Here is a 24,831-nt window from a genome sequence, read left to right on the forward strand (position 1 = left end):
CCATCCTCCAAATTTCACACAAACTTCCACAATACGTCTGCACATTAATAAGTTTTTTTGTCTTAATCCGACCAAGACTAGCTAATAAGTAAGTTAAGCTTCCACTCTCGAGAGACAAAAGATGGATAGATAACAAAAAGGGTTACAATTTTAGTACCTTCATTTTCTTATATATTTTCTCTGCCGTCGAGCGCTCGTACCGCTGTGATGGTATAATTTATATCTGAGGGAACGAGTGTAGCGCGGCGAAATTCAAAGTCCCACTACATGCCATTTGAGATTTCTCTACCGAGGGCCTAAAGGGTGGATGCAGTCGGGTGCCTCCAGAAGAGGTGTCACGGCTGCCTATGGTGAGGTGTCAAGTTCTGGTGCTGCCTATCTGTTCTGCCATCTGCATCTGCTGCTTTCACATCACAGAGGTCCTGACATACTTTTGCTATCTCAACAGTTCCGTTTGTCATGTACTCGTACATCCACTGTGTGTCTGAGGACCGAATCCCAGAACCCACTGACATGTGGCACAGAACCTTTGTCTGTTCGTGTCTGCGATGGCAGAGCACGGCATCGACAGAGGCTACGTACATCTTTTTCTCTTTGTTCCTATTTTTTTTAAAAAGAGAAAAATAACAATCTATTGTACCAGTACAGTGGGTTCTCTCTGAGCTCTGGTGGTAACAAAAATGTGTGTGGAACACACCGATGTGAAAGTGGGGTGGTGGCAGTGGGTGGATTAGGCCAGTAGTACCAGGAGTGCTACCCTCCCACCCCCCCACCCCCTCCCCCCCACCCACCCCTCTTACCAGGTGTACCGGTATGAAATGAGCGCTTTTTTTTTGTGGTAATGAAACACTAATTATGAATTGAAAAGTAAAAACATTTTATTCAAAGTACTGACCATTGCTTTCTATGCATTTTGACCACCTTTTTGGCAATTTGTGGACAACTACGCTAATAGAAATGTTTGTCTTTTGAAGCAAACCAATCAGGCAACCAATTTTCGACTTCTTCGTAGGAATCGAAGTGTTCCTCAGCCAATGCGTGTCCCATTGATGAAAACAAATGGTAGTCGGAAGGGGTCAAGTCTGGTGAATACGGCGGGTGGGGTAGCAGCTCCCAGCCGAGTGTTTTGATTGTATCCTGAACCAGTTTTGCTTTGTGTGCAGGTGCATTGTCATGTAAAAAAATTACTTTACCACGTCTTTTGGCCCATTCTGGTCTTTTTTTCGATCAATACATAGTTCAAATTGATCATTTGTTATCTGTAGCGATTAGTATTCACAGTTTCACCGGGTTTTAGAAGCTCGTGATCGACCACACCTTTCTGACCCCACCAAACACAGAGCATTGTCTTGTTGCCGAATCGATCTGGTTTTGCAGTCGACATTGATGGTTGTCCCGGATTAACCCACGATTTATTCCATTTAGGATTCTTAAAATAAATCGATTTTTCATCGCCAGTAACAATTCGACGCAAAATTGATTTTTTTTCATGTGTTTGAAGCAAAATTTGACAAATGGTTTTTCGGTTTTCCATCTGTCTTTCATTCAATTCATGTGGCACCCATTTTCCCTACTTTTGGATCTTTCCCATAGCTTTCAAACGGTCATAAATTGTTTGTTGTGCAACATTCAGCATTGCTGCCATTTGCTTCTGACACAAAGTACCATCTTCATCCAATATTGCTTCCAATTCGGCGTCTTCAAATTGTTTTGGCGGTCTTCCACGTTCCTCATTTCTTACATCAAAATCGTTATTTCTGAACCGTTGAAACCATCTTTTGCACGTTGCTGCTCATAGATCATGATCACCGTATGCCTCGACAAGCATTCGATGCAACTCTGCAGCACTTTTTTCAAATGAAAACAAAAAATTAATGCTTCCCGCAAATCATCACTTTTTGGTACAAAATTCGACATTGTTAACACTATGAAAACATATGATGATGTTTGCTCCATGACTTGATGTATACTAAATATCTTTGACAGATGTGATACCAACCAAACAAAAAAAAAAAAAAAGAAGAAGAAGGCTCGTTCACAACAAATATTCCCTATCGATACATTTGTATCTTAACGCTCATTTAGTACTGGTACACCTGGTAAATCCTACCGTATGTCCCCATTACCACCAGCTACAAAACTTCTATCTGAGTGATTGGTGCACCTGCTGCGTTCTAAGCACAGGAGTCTGTGGTCCAACAACTATAAAGGAACAAACTGGACACGAACCGTATACACTGTGGTAACAGAAGTCACGGGTACCTCCTAATGTCGTGTCGGACCTCCTTCTCCCTGGCTCGATGTTGCATAGACTCGATAAGTCGTCGGAAGACCCCTGATAAGATATTGAACCATGCTTTTTCTCTTGTGTTGCCGGTGCAGGATTTTGTGCACAAACTAGACTCTCTATTATGTCCTATAAGTGTTTGACGGGATTCAAGTCAGGCGATAAGGGTGCCACATCACTCACTAGAATTGTGTAGAATGTCGTTCAAACAGTTAACGAACAGTTGCGGCACGGTTGGTGTGGCACATTGTCATCTGTAAAAAATTTATCATTACTTGGCTGCAAATGGTCTCCAAGTAACTGAACTTAACCATTTCCAGTGAATCATTGGTTCAGTTGCACCAGAGGACTCGGTCCACTCTGTGTAAACACAGCCCACAACATTACGGAGCCACCGTCAGCTTGCAAAATGTCTTGTCGACAACTAGAGTCCATCAATTTGTGGGTCTGTGTTACGCTGTCACATTTGAAACCTATCATCAGCTTATACTGACTGAAATCAGGACTCACCTCGTTGGGCCACAGCACCGAAGTCGTCTAGGGCCCCAACCACAGCGCCAACGAGCCCAGGAAAGGTGCTGCTGGGGATTTCCGCACTTGAGTCGGTCGTGTGCTTCCATAGCCCATATTAATGCCAGATTTCGTTGCACTGTTCTAACGAATACATTTGTCGTATATCACCCATAGATTTCTGCACCTATTTCATACTTTGTTGCTTGTCTGTTAGCACTGACAACTCTACACTGCTCTCGGTCACGAAGTGAACACTGTCACCCACTGCATTGTCCAGGGTGACAGGTAATACCTGAAATTTGGTATTCTCGGCACATACTTAACACTGTGGATTTCGAAATATTGAATTTCCTAACAATTTCCGAAGTTAAATGTCCCACACATCTAACTCAATCTACAAGTCTGCATTCAAATTCCCTAGTGGCCATAATCATGTCAGAACCTTTTCACATCAATCAGCTGAGTACAGAGGACAGCTCCACCAATGCACTGGACTTTCATACCTTGTGAATGCGTACTACTGCCATCTGTATATGTGCATGTTGCTACCCCGTGACTTTTGTCATCTCGTTGTATTTCGACTGGAGATGACAAGTAGGAAACTTGCCTAAATATTGCGACAATGTGATGCTATAATTTGGCAGAAAACACAGAAAGGTTTCATAAACCTAAAAGAATTTCTGATGGTGAATGTTGTAGTGTGTGCTCAGATGACCTCTCAATCATAAAATTACTTTCAAAATGATGGAGAGCAGCAATCAGTCGTATCCTTTGTAACTTTATTAAGGCAAATCCAGATATTGGCTACTAAATAGCCATTATCAATGCTCTATTTCAGAGTTTTACTACATGCCCTAGTACGTCAAACCCTGTTTTTTAGGCTCCTGCCATTGTCATTCATTGAGTCTTGGATGAACTGTGACAAGAGGTCAAACAACATGGGTTGACGTACCGGAGCATGTGTTAAAACTCTGACATAGTGCATTGATAATGGCTATTTACTAGCCGAAATTGGGATTTGCCTTAATAAAGAAAGGGTACGACTGATTAGTGTGCTCTCCATCTGGAAAGGCAAGTCACAGTCACCGAGTGCATTCCACATTCCTAATGGAAGGTAATTTGATAAAATTATTTTGTTTCCCGGTTGCAGACCCGCAGTTCGAGGGCACGTTCAAGGACGCCAAATACTGTCAGCGACAGTGCAACAAGCAGCCATTTCACAGGGATGTGGGGGCGGCGGCCAACTCCGCAGTGCCCGGTGGCGTTGCTGCTGCCGACCTGCACTTTGCCAGATATCAGCACAGGTCAGTACCTCGTGAGGTCATTGTGTCCTCAGCAACTTCAGCTGTCACCTCCCATTATTATTAATCTATGAGTGATTCAAATTATTTATGCCCCTCCAGTCCAAAAAGTTTCAGGCCCATATTAATAAAAAAATAGAGAAAGTTAGGGTGGTGGTTTTAATACTTCAGGTGTTCTACGTAGTTCCTCCCTCCACCCCCACTTGAGCACAATACACAACATTCATACAGCCATGAGACACTGTCAGAAAAGTCCTCATTTTGGACATCGTTCAACTCGTGTCTCACACTGGCTCGAATGTAATTGCACGGATAAACAAATCTAGTCAGCAACACACGGCAGGAGAACGAACGTACAAAAGGTAGGTAGTTTGCAAGCTTTCAGAGCCAGTGGCGCTTCCTTCCAGCAGAATGGTTGGAAGGGAAGGGAGACGGGTTAATGAAAATGACTGGCGAGGTTTAGGAAATGTGGAGCATTCAGAAAAATCGCGCAGAACTCCTAGTCGGGGGAGGTTTACCAGACAGTATGAGAAGGAAAGGGGGACTGCGCCAGATGAGATTTGAAAACCTGAGAGCTTAAAGCTGGAAGCCAGGGTAAGTTGCAAGACAGGTCTGCACGAGTTAATAAAAGTGAGAAGCTAAGTGCACTGTATGTGATAGTGATGGGATTGGGGCAGCGAAAAATAGACAGGTCAGAAAATGAAAGTTGTAGAAAACCAAAAGGGAGTGAAGAAAGGAATAGTTACTGTGAAGAAATTCTTAGACTGAAGAAATTAACGTAAATTAAGGTCGCGCGAGTGGCAAGAACAGAGGATGTTCTGTAGCGCCAGTTCTACCCTGCGGAGTTGTGAGAAACCGGTGCCTGGGGGAAGAATCCAGAGGGCGCGTCTGGTGAAACAGGCACCGAGGTCACAATGTTGTCTTGTGGAGCACGTTCTGCGACGGGGTATTGTGTGTCACCAGTTCACAGCCTCTGCCCATGCCCATTCATCCTAACTGATAATTTGGTGGTGGTCCTGCCGATGTAAAAAGTCAAACAGCTGATACATAATGTGTCATTTCACAGGTGGCTCTCCCTTACATCCCATCTGGTAAGTCTCTCCTGACCTGGAATTATGGGCAACTTTTACAAAGTCTGCCCTTTTACATAAACCTCACCAGTCCTTTTCCTTCACCCCTCTTCCTTCCCCTTCAACCATACTGCCAGAAAAGGAGCATGGCAAGACTTGAAATCAGACAAAACACACACACACACACACACACACACACACACACACACACACACACACACACACACACACACACACATGGCCAGTCGCTGGCATCCTGGCTTCAGCTGCCAGAGACTGTGGTCGTGTGTGTGTGTGTGTGTGTGTGTGTGTGTGTGTGTGTGTGTGTGTGTTTTGTCTGATTTCAAGTCTTCCTGTGCTGATTTTTTCCAGAAACAAATTGTCTGTGTTTTGCATTTCAGTTTATGTCTGACAGATGTCCATGCATCACCATTTTTGTACAGAGTCAAGGTGTGGTGGATAAACTTCACACACACACACACACACATTACTCTTCTTCAAAACATTCTCAAGAATGTCTCGATCACTCGATTTATAGATGTTCCTCCAGCACAGTGTGTGACACAACACCTTGACAGACTACAGCTGCACAGCTTAACACCGCACGCTAACAACTCACAGTTTGAATGCAAATCTATTGTTTACAGCTGTTATTTCATGAAGCCACCGTAGTTAACTGCATTAAAATTTGCTTATAACTCAGGAATAAAATCATTCTCAGAACTTTTTTGAAGGATGGTGTATGTTTACTGCCAATATCTTATGGTATTGCTGGATAGTTGTAAGCTTTCTTATCTTGCCTAGAAAACAGACAAGTCATTAAAAAATAGCCAGCGGAAAGCTTTTGAAAACCTCAAAATGCACTCAAAGAAAGTGACATTTGGTGGTCCTAGTTATTCATTTCTGTGAAAATAAAGTGATGGATTAACAGTGCCCTAGTAGGACTGCACAAGAGTTTTTGCACTTACAAGAGAGTAGGGGCATTTGTAGAACTTTACACCTTCTCTGCCCAAATGCACTCTCTTTCCTTCTCATCCCATCCGGTACAGTTCCCCTGACCTGTGGTTTTCGATGACTTACCCGAAACCTACCCCTTTTTCTAGACCTCTCCAGTCCTTTTCCTTCACCCCTCTTTCTTCCCCTTCAACCCTTCTGCGTGAAGAAGGAGCCACTGGCTCCGACAGCTTGTCTATTAAAACCTTCTTTTATGTATGTGTCCTGCCGCTGCTTAGTGAGTAGATTTTTTGTCTATCCAATTAAACTACCATTATGTACTAAATTCAAGTTTATTTCCTTCCAGTACCTCTCTTGCAATAATGCACTCTAACACAAAAAAAGAACACATACCTCAGAGAAAACTTTTAAAGGAACGGATATCGGTAGCTGTGGTGTACGTGTACAGACAAGCAAATGATTACAATTTCAGAAAAATTGGATGATTTGTTCAAGAGAAAGATCTTCACAAATTGAGCAAGTCAATAATGTGTTTGACCACTTCTAGCCCTCATGCAAGCAGTTATTTGGCTTGGCATTTATTTACAGAATTGTTGGGTGTCCTTCTGAGGGGTATCATGCCAAATTCTGGTCAATTTGCACGATATACTGTCAAAATAACCAAGCTGGTTGGAGGGCTCTGCCTGTAATGCTCCAAACATAGACAGTTGGGGAGAGACCTTGCTGGCCAAGGTAGGGTTTGGCAAGCACAAAGACAAGTAATAGCAGGCATTTTCTTGCTGAAATGTAATGTGAGGATGAGCTTGGCATGAAGGGCAATAAAAAGGGTACAGAATGTCGTCAACGTAACATTTTGCTGTATGAGTGCTATAGATGACAACCATAACTCCTGGGTGCCTGGCTGTACGGTGGCTGAAAGACAGGTTGCTGTCCGACCACTATCTGGGGCATATCCGGATATGTCTTTGGCCTGGAATCTTATTCACCAGAGTAGAGTTGTGTTTAGTGATGTGTCTGGAGATGCACTGGACAGCAGTAGGATATCGACCTGACTGCCACCTACCACACAGTTCGACAACCAGTTCTTTTCACAGCAGGACCCCTTTGGTTGTCATAGACAGAACCCTTACAGTACAGCAGTACACTGATGATATTCTACTACCCATTTTGTTGCCCTTCATGGCGAGCCATCCCGGGCGTACATTTCAGGGAGACAATGGGCCACCTGCGCACACCGAGGGTTTCTACTGCTCGTGTTGGTGCTGGCCAAATCCTACCTCTGCCAGCAACATTGCAGGATCTCTCGCCAGTTGAGAACATTTTGAACAGCTCGGGAGATTGACGATCTAATGTATCAGTTGGCCAGAATTTGGCACAATGTCCCACAGGAGGACACCCGACAACTCTTATCGATCAATGATAAGCCAAATAGCTGCTTTAATAAAGGCCAGTGGACCAATGAGTTATTGACTCACTCAATATGTGAAGCTCTTTCTCTCGAGTAAATCATCTAGTTATTCTGAAACTGTAATCATTTGCTTGACTGTACATCTACTCCACACCTACCAATTTCCATCCCATTTTAATCATATGTCTGTAGTTTGTTTAAGTAACTAAATCATTTCTTATGTTCATGCTAATCTGTTTCTTCAGCAGTAAATTAGGAAATTATTATTAAGTATCAGTACACTCTGGACTGTTCTGTTTATCTCTATTTGTTTGATTTTCTTGATGTTTCAGGTCTACTGAAATTCCTTCATTTGAAGAAAGCTACCTTCAAAACGTGTCCGGTGGTGAGGTAGCGATGAAGGAAGAAAAATCAATCCATTTCATCAGTTGTGGTGCTCCAACACGAGGAATTATCTTACAGTTGGATAATTCCTTCTGTAGTGCAGCTTATATGAGCATGGTGGACAATATCTTTTCTGTCTTCACCTGCAGTTCGTGCCTACAGAGGTTTTCATCGAAATACAGCCTCATAATGCACGTGTTCATTCACATCGATTGTGTACAGCCACCGTTACACGTTTGTAGATACTGCGGTGAAGTGTTTCTCACTTATTTTGGCCTGAATAAGCATTTGAGGACGAAAGACGACGACGGGACTCTGATCGCACGACCATTTTCTGATGCCGGAAAGACGTGTCACTCTAGTGATTTGTGCAGCGATGTAGTCAGTTCCGAAGACCACGTGCCTGTTTCTTTCGACTCAGTCACTGGTAACAGTTCAAATGAACAAGTCACTAACACAGATCTTGTGAAAAGGGCAGATTCTACTCGACGTAAAGATGACAGCTCGAGCTGCATACAGGCACAACAAAAAGACTGTTACACTTGAGCCTCCGGCCGAAACCTTCTTTAGAAAAGGAAAAACGTCCGCACAGTCCCACAAGGAAGCACATCTCTCGCACATGCGTCTGCCATCTCCAGCCACACTGGCCGCACGGTAACTCGCGTCAGACGGGAACAGAAATCCGGAGTGGGGCACGGAAGTGGGAGGGATAGTAGGCTACAGGTGGGGGGGGGGGGGGGGCAAGGGAGAAGTCAGCACTGCTTGACGGAGCATGCAGGGATTAGAGGTGGCAGTACAGGGCTGCCAGGCGCCGCGTCGGGAGGGAGTGGGCGTAACGGGGAGTGGAAAAGGGGAGGAGCACAGACGGGAAGAGAAGAGTGGCATCGGCAGAGAGTGGAGCACAGTGAGGGTGGGGGATGTGAATTGGGAGGAAATTACAGGACAAAAGGGGCGGAAACTGTTTCATCTACATCTACATGGATACTCTGCAAATCACATTTAAGTGCCTGGCAGTGTGTTCATCAAACTTCCTTCACAATTCTCTATTATTCCAATCCCGTATACCGCACGGAAAGAATGAACACCTATATCTTTCCGTACGAGCTCTGATTTCCCTTATTTTATTGTGGTGATCATTCCGCCCTTTGTAGGTCGGCATCAATGAAATATTTTCGCATGCAGAGGACAAAGTTGGTGACATAAACTTCGTGAGAAGATTCTGCTGCAACGAAAATTGCTTTTGTTTTAATGATGTTCACCCCAAATCCTGTATAATTTCAGTGACGCTCTCTCCCCTATTTCACAATAATACAAAATGTGCTGCCCTTCTTTGTACTTTTTTGATGTACTCCATCGATCCTATCTGGTAAGATCCCACACTGTGCAACAGTATTCTAAAAGATGGAGGACAAGCATAGTGTAGGCAGTCTCTTTAGTAGATCTGTTAGATTCTCTAAGTGTCCTGCCAATAAAACGCAGTCTTTGGGTAGCCTTTGCAGTGTTATGTGGCTTTATGCTTAATTACAGACTTACTATTCTCTCAGTTGATTTGTTTTCACCACGTAACGCCCGCTGTTTACGTCCTCCTTCGTTGCTGAGCGATGTATCACTTTTTGTTCTGACGCCGCAACTCTTCCTTTCCTATATCTTTACTACTTTTTATCTATATTAATGGTGAACTATTGGTTTTGCCATTTAACAACTTTTTAATAACTGTGGAAGTATTACAGGCATCGGGTTCCACCTAGTGTGTCACCTGCCTATACGTTTTACACGAACCTTTCGAGACTCAATCAATCTGTTTACAAAGAGAAAGCAGAATGTCTCTTCCTTTGACGTCGTCCAACAACGACCTAGGAAGCTCGACGCCCTCGCGGCCCGGGCTCTTCCACAGCTTGCGGTAGTTTGCAGCATTCGTTTTATTCCTCGCCCATTTGCCGCTACGTCAAACTTTCGTGGTGATCGTTGGGCAACGTCTTCCACGTTATCTGCAACATAATAAACTTTATTCCCACAGTATTTCTGAAAACCCAAAAACAAACTTAAAAAACATAATAGTAATAATAATAATAATAATAATAATAATAATAAAACAACACCACATAACAAACCTGACATCATACTCACCAATAAAAAGAAGAAATTAACACAACTAATTGAAATATCCATACCCAACACAACAAATATACAGAAGAAAACAGGAGAAAAAATTGAAAAATACATCCAACTGGCTGAGGAAGTCAAGGACATGTGGCATCAGGATAAAGTCGACATTATACCAATTATACTATCAACTACAGGAGTCATACCTCACAATATCCACCAGTACATCAATGCAATACAGCTACATCCAAACATATATATACAACTACAGACATCCGTAATTATTGATACATGTTCAATTACCCGAAAGTTCCTAAATGCAATATAACATATACCGTACAGTTAAAAGGAAGTCACGCTTGATCAAGGTCCGCGTCACTGTCCATTTTTGACCACACATAACGTCTGAGAATAGAAAGAAATAATAATAATAATAACTGTTCTTACAATTATTCGTATAAGTCTTGATCGAATTAATGAGAGGTGGGACAGGTATAAGCCTTGTGACACCACAACTCCATCACTCCTATCTGGTAAGACCCCACACTGTGCAGCAGTATTCTAGAAGAGGACGGACAAGCATAGTGTAGGCAGTCTCCTTAGTAGGTCTGTTACATTTTCTAAGTGTCGTGCCAATAAAACGCAGTCTTTGATTAGCCTTCTCCACGACATTTTCTGTATGTTCCTTTCAATTTAAGTTGTTCATAATTGCAATTCCTATGTAATTAGTTGCATTTATGGCCTCCAGATTTGATTTATCTTGTAACTGAAGTTTAATGGATTCCTTTTAGTGCTCATGTGGATGACCACGTACTTTTCATTATTTAGGATCAATTGCCAATTTTTGCACCATACAGGTATCTTTTCTAAATCATTTTGCAATTTGTTTCGATCTTCTGATGACCTTACTAGTCAATAAATGACAGCGTCATCTGCAAACGACCTAAGACGGCTGCTCAGAAGGTCCCCAGTGCTTTTCACATAGTAAACATCCTTTTATTGCAAAACCAACTACAGAATCAGAAAGCTTGGACTTGTAGTTATTTTTGAGCCTACTTTCTGTCATGATTGATGCATATTTGGAGCCATTCTAGAAGCTTTTTCATACCTGCATCATACCATTCTCTTGCTGCAGACTTGTGCAGGAAGGAATGGTCAGCTTCCTTCAGCTCTTCATCGCTTGACAATTTCGTTCCCCCCAAGTGTTGTTTCAAGTTCGGGAACAAATAGTAGTCACTGGGAGCCAAATTAGAGCTGTATGGAGGATGATCAACGATTTCCCACCCGAATTTGGCGATGAGATTCGTCGTGATGTGGGCGACATGAGGGCGGGCGTTGTCGTGGTTCAACTGAACTTCCTTCGTGAGCTGACCCCTCCTTTTGTTCCGTACAATCCAGCTTAGCTTTGTTAGTGTCTCACAGTACCTTGCCGCATTGATTGTTGTACTTCTTTCCAGGTAGCCTATAACCCTCCTAACTCTCCAGCTAATCAGGCTTTTCTATATGACTGTGTACCTAAAGCCCATAATTTGTGGGGAAAAGGCATCTACTCTGAAGAATAATGCAAAACCGAGAGAAGTAGATGAAGATATAATCAAATTGCCATTGCTCAGTACTTCAGCAGTGACGATTAGAAACAAAGTTTGGTTAAATTTATGTATTTTTAAAGAACCAACGGTTACCAGTTCCTCACCGGAACAAGAATAATTGAATTGAAACTGAACTTAATACTCATAAGCAATGTTACGTAAGAAAAGTTATTGGCTTCATAACGTAGGAACAGTACCTAATGCACACTTTCAAGAACTTCACACCACACGTCACAGTAATCAAATAATAATCAAATAGCAAACAAATACAATATATTATATTAATTTTCAGAGATCAATTACAGTTAAGATTGTTTACTGGTTGTGGACAGAAACTTTTTGTTGCATTACTCACCGTAATACTGACTGTCGTAATTGTAGCAAGCAGAAAGATTGTTTGAATTTATTCATTAGTAAGGACTGTTATTTGCCTAGCAGTTACTCTGGTATTTCTTTGTAATAAAAGTTATAAATTATTCCACAAGCTATAAATTAGAAACTGTGCTTTGACAATGAAATAAAGTGTCCAAGTTACGTAAAGTTTTACTACCAATTTTTTACTATAAAAGTTACTCTATTTTTAGCAAATGAATTAATACTGGCTTTTGCGTCATTCTATTTCTGACATTATTCATGCTAAATCCAAAGATTTCATTATTATGTAATTGTCCAAAAGTTGTAAAAATTATGTTTTGATAATGTAATAAATTAATATTCATTTCATTTTCAGTTCATTTTCTGATTATCTCAGTTCATACAATGGGATAGGATGGATACTACTTGGATAATGACTCAGGGAAATTATTTACATGACAATATGCATGAAAACAGTGTTATTTAAGCAATAAAATTTCAACTATGCTGCTCGTCCCATTACACATCTAGTTATAAAAAGTCTAGATCTTACTTCACTTTATGATGCCGTTCATTTAGCAGTAAAACAGGGCACAGGTTGATCTTCTTGCCCTACAGTAGCCAATAACAAGGTCCCACAATACTCTAGGTGTTTTGTGAATTACTCTTGTTGCATCTGTACTGTGCCCAATAAATGCCATACACATAGGTTGCCCATATTAAGCATCCACCAAAACAACCATTTCAGTTTGTCACTGCTCTCCACTTCAGAAACAGACTTTCTATCTTCGCACTTTTGCATAGCCACACGGGCGAATACACACAGCCGACGACACCAACTGTCTCCTCGCGACTCCCGACTGCTACTTTTTTGGCGCACTTGCACACCCAGCAATAATGCATTTACAATTTATTACACTCTTTGACAATAGCTTTTTCTCTGACTAGGCCAGCGTGTCATCTTACAAAATGTTAACATTCCGTGTGCATTCTCTTTCTGAAATAAAAAGTAGCATTTGTAACTTGACAACACATTTACAAAAATAATATCCAGCACAACTAATAAAAAACCTTCATAAAACATGTAGAAAATGTACGATCATCCACAGAGTTGTGGTGTTATAAGTCGACTAGCAGAAAGCTTTTCCTATCCCGAAATACTGACGCCATCACCTTTGCTGCCGATGGCATTTGCTTGAACTTCTTGACATTGGGAGAACCGGAATGTTGCCATTGTTTTGATTGTTCCCTAGTCTCTGGCTAGAAGTAATGGACCCAAATCTCATCCTCATTTACAACTGAATTCAGAAATGATGCAGAAACTGGCAGGCACTTTTAATGCGCTTATTTTTGTGTTTGTCAGTGAGCATCTGCAGCACCCACCTGGCACACACTTCGTGATTCTACCAAATGTGCATCAAAATCGTGTCCCCAGTAGTCTTAGAGACATCCCTCGTCAGTTCGGCAATCTCTTGCACAGTCACACACCAATCCGCAAACAAAACTTCTTTTACTTTCATCACTCTCTCATCTGAAACTGACGGATGCCCTGGCCAGCCTCGTCGTGGAGTTTTGTATGAGATTCTGCAAACTTCCTTCACCAATACACACATTTTTTACATCTGTACACTTTTCACCGTACACATCAGTCAACTGGCGATGGATTTTGTTAGGGTTTGACCCCTTCATCATCATCATCATCATCATCATTTAAGACTGATTATGCCTTTCAGCGTTCAGTCTGGAGCATAGCCCCCCTTATACAGTTCCTCCATAATCCCCTATTCAGTGCTAACATTGGTGCCTCTTCTGATGTTAAACCTATTGCTTCAAAAACATTCTTAACCGAATCCAGGTACCTTCTCCTCGATCTGCCCCAACTCCTCCTACCCTCTACTGCTGAACCCACGAGTCTCTTGGGTAACCTTGCTTCTCCCATGCGTGTAACATGACCCCACCATCTAAGCCTGTTCGCCCTGACTGCTACATCTATGGAGTTCATTCATAGTTTTTCCTTGATTTCCTCATTGTGGACGCCCTCCTGCCATTGTTCCCATCTACTAGTACCTGCAATCATCCTAGCTACTTTCTTATCCGTAACCCCAACCTCGTTGATAAGGTACCCTGAATCCACCCAGCTTTCGCTCCCATACAACAAAGTTGGTCGAAAGATTGAACGGTGCACAAATAGCTTAGTCTCGGTATTGACTTCCTTCTTGCAGAAGAGAGTAGATCGTAGCTGAGCACTCACTGCATTAGCTTTGACTCCTTAAACCACAGAAATCTAATGACAGAACACAGTTCACACTTGGTGGGAGTGTCGATTTTCCCACCCCTCATTAATGGGTGCTGCGCCAAGACTGAACATCGCAGAGATCGATTAATTGATTGAGGGGGTATGGGGCTAAATGGTGAGGCCATCACTCCTGTGATTCCAAAATTACATACGGAAGTGAGAAGGTCTAGTGAAAGTCGAGAGGAGTCAAACTATAAAACAAGGAAGTTGAAACATACACAGTAGAAGGTATTAAAGGGTAGCCAAATCTAAAAACTCAGAAAACAGAGGGATAAAAGAATGGTCTGTTGAAGGGGAAGTGGTCATGAGCCCCAGACCCAGAAAACACTAAGAGAGGACCCGGCCACAACCACGCTGCCCCTGATTCAGGCAAAACTTTATATCTGAAAATAAAAACCACTTTCACAGAGGAAACTGAGGGCCACTTCAACCGTCCGTGTATCATCTGCCAATATTAAATTTGAGGAATCTTGAAGACTATACTTAGGATAAAGAGCCAAAAGAAGGAGACATTCCACCAATATAGGATACCGTCAGTCTGGCCCCACAACCACATTGTAGGGGTGGTTTGTTGTGCAAGAGGACACAGTGAGTGAGTCTGGTATGACTAACGCGTAGACAGCATAAGGCAGTCAGAGGAGCGAAAGGAAGAGTGGCAAACCGCAGTGGTCCCCTCGGTCGTGTATAGTTTATTACCGAGAGCAGAAGTACACAGGATGTCATTCCAGTTCTGGGCAAAGAGAGAGTTGACGTAGATCCGCGCATCCGCAGCTGGAATCGTGAAAGGGAATGGGGGTAAGTGCCTGCGTCTCTAGCCAAACGGTCAGCCAGTTCGTTCCTCGGGATGCTCACGCGTCTCGGAACCTAGAGAAAGAGAACCGAGCAAGTGGCACGGCAAAGGGCAGAGAGGGGGATAGCAGGGACCGAACGGTGACGAGAGTAACGTCGGTCGGTGGCCTGCAGGCTGCTCGTGGAGTCTGGACAAATTAAAACACTGTGCAGGGCTCTGTGAATGGCCAGGAGCTCTGTTGGGAACACACTACACGACCCCAGCAATAAATGGTGTTCTAAGACAGTAGGAGATGTGAAAGCATATCCCACCTTATCTATTGTCTTACAAGGGGACCTCCCCATCGCACCCCCCTCAGATTTAGTTACAAGTTGGCACAGTGGATAGGTCTCAAAAAACTGAACACAAATCAATCGAGAAAACGGGAAGAAGTTGTGGGAGCTATGAAAGAAATAAGCAAAATATACAAACTGAGTAGTCCGTGCGCAAGATAGGCAACATCGAGGACAGTGTGAGCTCAGGAGCGCCGTGGTCCCGTGGTTAGCATGAACAGCTGCGGAACGAGAGGTCCCAGGTTCAAGTCTACATCTACATCTACATCTACATCCATACTCCGCAAGCCACCTGACGGTGTGTGGCGGAGGGTACCTTCAGTACCTCTATCGGTTCTCCCTTCTATTCCAGTCTCGTATTGTTCGTGGAAAGAAGGATTGTCGGTATGCCTCTGTGTGGGCTCTAATCTCTCTGATTTTATCCTCACAGTCTCTTCGCGAGATATACGTAGGAGGGAGCAATATACTGCTTGACTCTTCGGTGAAGGTATGTTCTCGAAACTTTGACAAAAGCCCGTACCGAGCTACTGAGCGTCTCTCCTGCAGAGTCTTCCACTGGAGTTTATCTATCATCTCCGTAACGCTTTCGCGATTACTAAACGATCCTGCAACGAAGCGCGCTGCTCTCCGTTGGATCTTCTCTATGTCTTGTATCAACCCTATCTGGTACGGATCCCACACTGCTGAGCAGTATTCAAGCAGTGGGCGAACAAGCGTACTGTAACCTACTTCCTTTGTTTTCAGATTGCATTTCCTTAGGGTTCTTCCAATGAATCTCAGGCATCTGCTTTACCGACGATCAACTTTATATGATCATTCCATTTTAAATCGCTCCTAATGCCTACTCCCAGATATTTTATAGAATTAACTGCTTCCAGTTGCTGACCTGCTATATTGTAGCTAAATGATAAGGGATCTTTCTTTCTATGTATTCGCAGCACATTACACTTATCTACATTCAGATTCAATTGCCATTCCCTGCACCGTGCGTCAATTCGCTGCAGATCCTCCTGCATTTCAGTACAAATGGTTCAAATGGCTCTGAGCACTATGGGACTCAACATCTTAGGTCATAAGTCCCCTAGAACTTAGAACTACTTAAACCTAACTAACCTAAGGACATCACACACACCCATGCCCGAGGCAGGATTCGAACCTGCGACCGTAGCAGTCCCGCGGTTCCGGACTGCAGCGCCAGAACCGCTAGACCACCGCGGCCGGCATTTCAGTACAATTTTCCATTGTTACAACCTCTCGATACACCACAGGATCATCCGCAAAAAGCCTCAGTGAACTTCCGATGTCATCCACAAGGTCATTTATGTATATTGTGAATAGCAACGGTCCTACGAGACTCCCTTGTGGCACACCTGAAATTACTCTTACTTCGGAAGACTTCTCTCCATTGAGAATGGCATGCTGCATTCTGTTATCTAGGAACTCTTCAATCCAATCACACAATTGATCTGATAGTCCATATGCTCTTACTTTGTTCATTAAACGACTGTGAGGAACTGTATCGAATGCCTTGCGGAAGTTGAGAAACACGGCATCTACCTGGGAACCCGTGTCTGTGGCCCTCTGACTCTCGTGGACGAATAGCGCGAGCTGGGTTTCACACGATCGTCTTTTTCGAAACCCATTTCGAAACTCCAGAATAGTCATTATTCTCGAACATAACACGTGTTCCAAAATTCTACAACTGATGGACGTTAGAGATATAGGTCTATAGTTCTGCACATCTGTTCGACGTTCCTTCTTGAAAACGGGGACGACCTGTGCCCTTTTCCAATCCTTTGGAACGCTACGCTCTTCTAGAGAGCTGCGGTACACCGCTGCAAGAAGGGGGGAAAGTTCCTTCGCGTACTCCGTGTAAAATCGAACTGGTATCCCATCAGGTCCAGCGGCGTTTCCTCTTTTGAGCGATTTTAATTGTTTCTCTATCCCTCTGTCATCTATTTCTATATCTACCATTTTGTCATCTGTGAAGAAGGAACTACAGTCGCACAGATTATCACAGGAATAATCACACAGATTGAGGTCTGGGAACCTGTGAGGGCGAGAATGACGGAAGTGGCAGTTCAGCGTGTGATCCATACTAAAATGATGTGCACAAGACGCGTCTGACACGTGTAGCAGTACTGGACAGAGTGTCGTCCTGCACAGTATTTATACTTTCCATCAGGTGTTTATCAAACTTCGTGCTGTTTTCTTCACGACGACATTTGTGAAAGGACCTTTACCCACTTGAATACCCTTCTTATGGCGATAGGATTGCGAAGCCACAGTAGAGGATTCCCCATTGCGATAGCAAAGCTTCACTGACTGTGCCTCTCCTGGTAAAATCGACACGAGGCGGCTGCCGGCACATCCAACTTCCTCTCTCACTACCGCTCATTTTATTTACAATTCTTATGTGGCTTCACTGACATTTTGCCATCCAGCGTCATCCGTTGGCTGGTTTTTGCACTCGTTGTTTGTTTCAAGGGAACTGCATGTCATTTCAGTTTTACCTCTCTACCTAAATTATTCTTGCAATTGGGGCATTTTCAAATGTTAAGGGACTTTCGGGTCACTCTGTATATTGAAACAGCAATACTGGCAGCCTTTACCACATGTTAGCTGTTTGGAACCAGAGAGAATCTCGTATGATCCAAAGTGATGCACATCGTTGATACCGACGTAAGACACCACCTGCTGTTGTATTCTCCGACAGTTTATTGAATATAACTTCTTCAATATAATAGCTGGCTGTACAATAGATGTAAACGTCTGTCGATCTAGCCGGAGATGTGGTTCCTCTCGGTCGGCTGGTACTTCACTTGGCGGCGGCAGTACAGTGGCTTCGGTGATATCTTCTCGGAGACTCTACTATAGCGCTTGCCATTAGCAGCGGACGCAGACTGGTCTGCCTTTGACCGGCCGGGCCTGTATAGTGAGCTGGAGCCAATAGAAACCCGGCGTAGGAATCCGTGGCCGGATATGTCGCGGCGACTAGAGTCCTGCATGACCGAGTACACGAGCACGAAATACGAGATGGGGCGAGCACACCCTAACTGGATAGGCTGCCCGCACTAGTTCTAGTGACCGAGCATAAAAGCCGTGACCGAATACATAGCACGCAACTTCAAACACATTACACGTGTCATTATCCGTCTGAGACTGCAGCCAGTACGGGCTTCTCATTTGTGGTGTCTCTCTCTCTCTCTCTGCAATCACGCAGTGCGAGGAAGCCAGTACAGTAAGACCTAAGATTGAAACCAATGTTTACACATTGAAGGAACGGGAAGGTCTAAAAAGCCAAGTATGGAGTACATTTCTGTTGGTTTTAGATGAAAACAGTGCGTCTAGTGGGTACGTATCGTGCATAAACTGCTCCACATTATTGTGTTTCCAGTCGGGAACCCCTCATTTCAAGAACACAGTTGCAGGAAACCTCACAAAGATACAGCTCCTTTAGGGATACCGGCAGTAATATAAAATAGTATTACAGCAAAATGTGTTGCAATGTGTGCGAAAGATACGAGACCTTTTAATGCTGTTTGCGGTAAAGGTTTCACAGAACTAGGCCAAGAATTAATACATCTAGGTGCGCATTATGGAGAAGTTAACGTGGCAGATGTCATGTCACATCCCTCTACTGTAAGTAGACATGTCGAAGAACAAGCTGATGCAATGCGAAGCAGCATAATACCTTCTGTTATTGCAGAGGTTATTAATAAAACAAGTGCTGCGACAGTTGATATGTGGACGGATTCGCATAATCAGGTGCACTGTTTGACACTTACAACACATTACATTAACAGAGATTGGTTTCTTGTGAACAATGTTTTATTTGTAACAAAATTTCCTAACGTTAAGAAGACGGGAGTAAATATTATGAAATAAATTGAAGAGAGGATGGCTGATTGGGACATTTCGCCGCACAAGTTGCACAGTTTTGTTTTTGCTGCTCATTGTATAAACACAGCACTTAGCCATACTTTCGATGAAGATAACTTCTTGTTAAATCATGCCCCGAACGTCACATCGACAATAATTACTGCAAAATGCATTGTAAGGTTCATTAAGAAAAGTGGCCTCTGCTCGCATTTGAAATCATCGTTCAAAAATGGTTCAAATGGCTCTGAGCACTATGGCACTTAACATCTGTGGTCATCAGTCCCCTAGAACTTAGAACTACTTAAACCTAACTAACCTAAGGACATCACACATCAAGGCAGGATTCGAACATGCGACCCTAGCGGTCACGCTGTTCCAGACTGAAGCGTCTAGAACTGCACGGCCACACCGGCCGGCAAATCATCGTTGGAACAAGAGGTCTGCACTCGCTGGAATAGCTTGTACTCTATGCTGGAATCCTTTCACACTCAATATAATGAAGTTGCTGCTTTGCTGACGGTAAAGGACTCCGCTTACAGATTACAAGGATGTGATAATGAGCTTGCAGGAAAAATTGCGCATTTTCTGAGACCATGTAAAGAGGGCTCAGATGAATTAAAAGGCGAAAAAGAACCGACAATCCAGTTAGTTCTTTGGTTTCAGAAACTGCAACAAATCTGCAGCGTCAATGACACTGACTGTCGGGTGAGTAATTACTGCAGTTAAAAGCACTGTTTCATTATGATATGTGATATATTTATAATTCACTAGCGTAATTGATGTGTACTAACATATATGTATTTTTTAAGAGGATGTAGAAATGATTAAAAATCGAGCCTTGACTTTCGATTGTGAGACATAAAATTGCTACGTCTTCTATCCGCGATTGTATTGAAATATCATTTCACTTTCCAAGTGCTTTATGAATTTAGCTGTGTCACGTACTCGTTCCTGGAAACGTTACTTTTGTATTAAAAGAGAGAGAGACAGAGATAAATACATTGTGTGTGTGTGTATGGAAGAGAGAGAGAGAGAGAGACAGAGACAGAGAGGCGTTGGATATGTACAGTACAGTGCAGCGAGCCGGGGTGAGGGGAGGTGAGACGTCAGCGGTGACCGGTCATGCTCGGTTATCCGCGTGCCCGCAATCCGGACATCAGACATGTGGCGAGTACGTGACCGAGCCGAGTCGTGTGGGGCCGGACATGAGCAGCTCGGTCCCCACGTCAACTGGCGAGCCGTGACCGGTCAAACATTGAGCGTTGCAGCACTCTAGCGGGGACCTCTGCAAGGAAAGGTTCCTATTAATCGACTAGAATCTTCGCCGTGTTTACCTGATGTCTTCGCCTGTCTGGCTGTTGGTTTGTTTCCCTCATAGCGTGGCTGTTATGCGGTGCTGCCTGCCATTTAGGGGAACCCGATGGCAGACAGTACACCTGCAGTTGGCTGCACCCCGTGCTCTTCATGGCATCCGGGAGGTCCCGTTCCCTGTCTGGAATGAATCCACTCGGTATGCACACAGAGTGCACATTGGCTTTCCTCCCTTTCTTGGCAGCCGTGTCCCTAAGGAGCCCTACAATGCGCCGAACGTTGGAGATCCCAACTATCATTAGCCCCGTGCTCCACGATTGTCCAGACTTGCAGGCTGAGAGATTTCCTCTGAAACACGACAGGCGACAGCATCTGGCTCAGCGACAGTGTCAGCCACAGACAGCACCTGGAATTTGTTTCTCAGACTAACCGGGGAGGCCTTACATGGCCGCGTAACCTCGGAAGTCTTTCGACGACTGCCACGCCCTGGGGTGACTTCCCGCTCGACCGCAGGTAAGGGGTCAGCCTCAGTGCGAGCAGTAACTAGACTGGCCACTGGAGAGTACCAATTGGAGGACTCGGACATACTGGACATCTGTTGGAGCCCCACAGCCGGCCCACGACAGTGGTGCCCATCCACTCCAGCCTCAAGCTGTGTAACCGAAGTCATCACAGCCAGGAGCTTGGGCGCTAATGACCATTGAAGTTGTGCGCCCTAAACCCACAAAAAAAAAAAAAAAAAAAAAAACCGGTCAGGAGCTGAGAGCAAAGTGTCACCAACTCAGCTCACATCTGCACACAACAATCACAGTCCCTGTCCATAGTAAAGACTGTGGAAAACTAAACTATCCACTATCTACATAAGAACTTAAATAGTAAGTTTGAAAGTAGGCTTGAAATTCAATTACAGAAAAGTAAGCCGGCCGCTGTGGCCGAGCGGTTCTAGGTGCTACAGTCTGGAACCGCACGACTGCTGCGGTCACAGGTTCGAATCCTGCCTCGGGCATGGCTGTGTGTGATGTCCTTAGGTTAGTTAGGTTCAAGTAGTTCTAAGTTCTAGGGGACTGATGACCTCAGAAGTTAAGTCCCATAGTGCTCAGAGCCATTTGAACCATTTTGAACAGAATAGTAAATTAACGTGCAACCAACAAATCGATAAAACTCGTAGGTTGGAGAGCGAAGGAAATAAACAGGGAAATAAAAATAACCTGGGCTTCTTTCCTGTAAACTCAGTATGGTTACCTAAACGAAGATTACAATTTGTTCAAAAAGCGAAGTTTAGAGATATTACCCACAAGTACAGTACTTGAAGGAAACGTTTCCATCAGAGATGCTTCGTTGAGAACCGAAAGTGGATGTTGTGCTAAAAACCAGGGTGGCCACCAGCGTTGTTGCAGTATCGTTATTGAAGAAAAATCGGGACGAAAATCAGAAAAGGAAGAGAAAAAAAAGATTTGTTTTGGTGAAGAAATGGATGCAGATGTGTTCACACAGGGTGACAATTATTGAACTGTATGAGAATAAACGTAAATTAGTAACAAACTACGGCTTGCACACATTTTATTCAACATATAAATGTCGCTACATATATTCAGATTTAGATTATGTTCACTCTGCCCGCCATCATTGGCAATGGTGTGGTGCAGACAAATAGCGAAGTTCTGCATGACCCTTGAAGTGTCAGATCACTGATCGATGACCTCCTTCAGCCGAGCAAAGGTTTTGGGGTTATGTCTGTAGGCCTTGTCTTTAATAAAGCCCCACAAAAAGGAGTCGCACTTGTTCAGCTCCAGAGAAAATGTTGGCCAGTCGATGCCCAAGTGGTACCCCAAAGTGGTCCTGCAGGGCTTCAGACACACTCCTGGTTCGGTGGGATCGACGTCCGTCTCGCACGAAACACATCTAGTCGAAATCGTGGTCACTTTGGATAACGGGGATGAAATCATTTTCCAAAAGCTTCACGTACCGTTCGGTAGTCACCGTGCGACCGAGGAATATCGTACCAATTATTCTGTGACTGGACATTGCACACCACACAGTCACCCGTTGAGGATGAAGAGACTTGTCTAACACGAAATGCGTATTTTGAGTCCCCCCAAATGTGCCGATTTTGCTTATTGACGAACCCATCCAAATGAAAAAGGGGGGCTTCGTCGCGAAACCAAACCATGTGTGCGCGTACTGATTCCCATCATGCCCCGTGGCCAATCGTGCAGTTTGAACATCCTAATGCAAACCATTCAGAAGTTAAGTTGACTTTTATTTCATATAGTTCAATAATTGTCACCTTGCATATCCCTCTGCCGGCTTGCCCCAAGGTTCTGTCCTTTCCCCTCTCCTCTATCTCCTGTACACTGCTGGTATGCCCAAACCTCCCCCACCGGTTCATCTCCTCCAATTTGCTGATGGCACCGCCTTCCTAGCCCTTTATCCTACCCTTCAATGGTCCCAGCATACCCTCCAAACCCACCTTGGCCAATTTACCGCTTGGTGCAACCAGCGGTTCCTCCGTATCGACCCCTCCGAGACCCAAGCCGCACCACCCGCTCTTTCCGTCTCCAGGGTTTCTACCTCACCATTTATGGTCGTCCTATCCACCTCACTCCCACCCTCAAATACCTTGGCCTCACCTTCAACTGTCACATCACCTGGACTATCTCTTTACCATACAACACAAAGCTCACAACAGACTCTGCCTCCTGAAACTCCTGTCCGGCTGGACATGGGGTCTGCATCTTTCCACCATCCTTCACAGCTACAAATCCTTGATCTGCCCCATCCTCTGTTATGCCAGCGTAGCTTGGATTTCTGACCCTCCCAGGTTCTATAAATCCCTCCAAATCCTCGAACGCCACGCACTCCGCCTCGCCTTCCACATCTGCCTCTCGTCCCCCACTCGCCGACCTCATCCCCTTCCCCCACCTTCTCCTTTTCCTTGAATACATCCGCACTCTATATATTGTCCGCCGCCTTGGTCTCGCTCACCCCCTGGTGTCTCCCTTCCTCTCCCCCCCAGCATGTTGCCACGCTTTTACCATTGTGTCCCACTCTCTCTCCATCTCCACACCCTCCGCCTCCTTTCCCGACGCAACTTCCATCCACCCCTCCCAGATGATGAGCTTCGCCCTGACATCTACCCTTCCTACCAACTCTAACCCCACCTTCCTCCTGCCTCCTCCTTAGGGCTCCCTCTCCTCCCCCTCCCTTCTCCTGAGCAGCTTTCCCCTCCTACTCCCCCCCCTCTCTGTCCTGTAATCCCCTTCAGTGTCTTTGCCCTCCTGATTTTTCTTCCCTCTTCATCTCCCACCCCATGTGTCTCCCACCTCTTGGTGTACCCACTGACACCCCTACTCGTTCCATCCCGCCCCCTCCCCTGCTGCACCCTGCTCTCCCCTCCTTTTCTATCCTCTCCAACCTCTCCCTCGGCAGGTACCAGCTGGTAGTTTTACTCTTCATTGTGTGTGCTCTAAGTGGGTTTAAAGTGTGTTGTGGAGTGTTTTTAATACTGTGGCCAACTTTTAATCTGTGCGTGTGACTTCAGTGTCTTTTTTGTGCTGTATGAATTGCCAACTGTGTTGTTTAACTTTATGTCAACTTTTTTCATTGTCCACCCATGAATGTCTCCATGCCAACCTCCATTATCTTCCCTTACTCTTGTAAGACGTGTATATTTCTATTGTTTATTGTCAAATCACAATTTATGAAAGATGTTTATATTTTATTAATAGGATTAAGTAGGAATAATTAATATTTGTCATGTTGGAAATAATTGTGGTAGCAGGGAATGTCTGCACCAAAGTATTATTGACAAGAGACACCGCAAATTGATATAATTTTAAAAAGGGCGGGAGAGACTGCGTATGGATACATTTTGTAATGGTAGCAGGGACTGTCTGCACCAGAAAGCATTGTTGGCAGGAGAGACCGCACTTTAGCTTTCGTAGGGAGTCAGCAGTAAGCGAGAAGTGAAGCGAGTCGGTAGCAGGTCTGAAGCGAGAGGTTGAGCGGTGTGCCTGCCAGCCACCAGCTGTGATTTAGAAGAGATTATAAACGGATGTACAGAGACATCAGCTAACTACTATAATAAGAGGAACTAATATTATTGAGTTAATTTTTTGAGACACTCAAGGCTACTGAAGGTATGTTTGCGCATTGCTAGTTGTAAGATTATTGTAAATAGTAAGTTCCATTTGAACGTTTGTAAAATCATTTCATTCAGAATATAAATAACTTTTGCCAGCAATATTGCATTTCTAA

At 44.1% G+C, this 24,831-nt stretch overlaps 1 protein-coding gene across 1 annotated transcript in view; it reads left to right on the top strand.

The window, feature by feature from the left end:
* LOC126108840 (forkhead box protein D3-like) overlaps positions 1-8,629 on the top strand; it is a 78,321-nt gene extending 69,692 nt beyond the window's left edge. Inside the window, exons 7-8 of the mRNA XM_049914203.1 lie at positions 3,951-4,104; positions 7,866-8,629. Of these exons, the coding sequence (XP_049770160.1) occupies positions 3,951-4,104; positions 7,866-8,463 (752 nt within the window). The 3' untranslated portion in view covers positions 8,464-8,629. The remainder of the gene's footprint in view (positions 1-3,950; positions 4,105-7,865) is intronic.
* Positions 8,630-24,831: the final 16,202 nt, after the last annotated feature.

This window comes from Schistocerca cancellata, chromosome 11 (assembly GCF_023864275.1).
Source record: "Schistocerca cancellata isolate TAMUIC-IGC-003103 chromosome 11, iqSchCanc2.1, whole genome shotgun sequence".
NCBI classification, from domain to species: domain Eukaryota; kingdom Metazoa; phylum Arthropoda; class Insecta; order Orthoptera; family Acrididae; genus Schistocerca; species Schistocerca cancellata.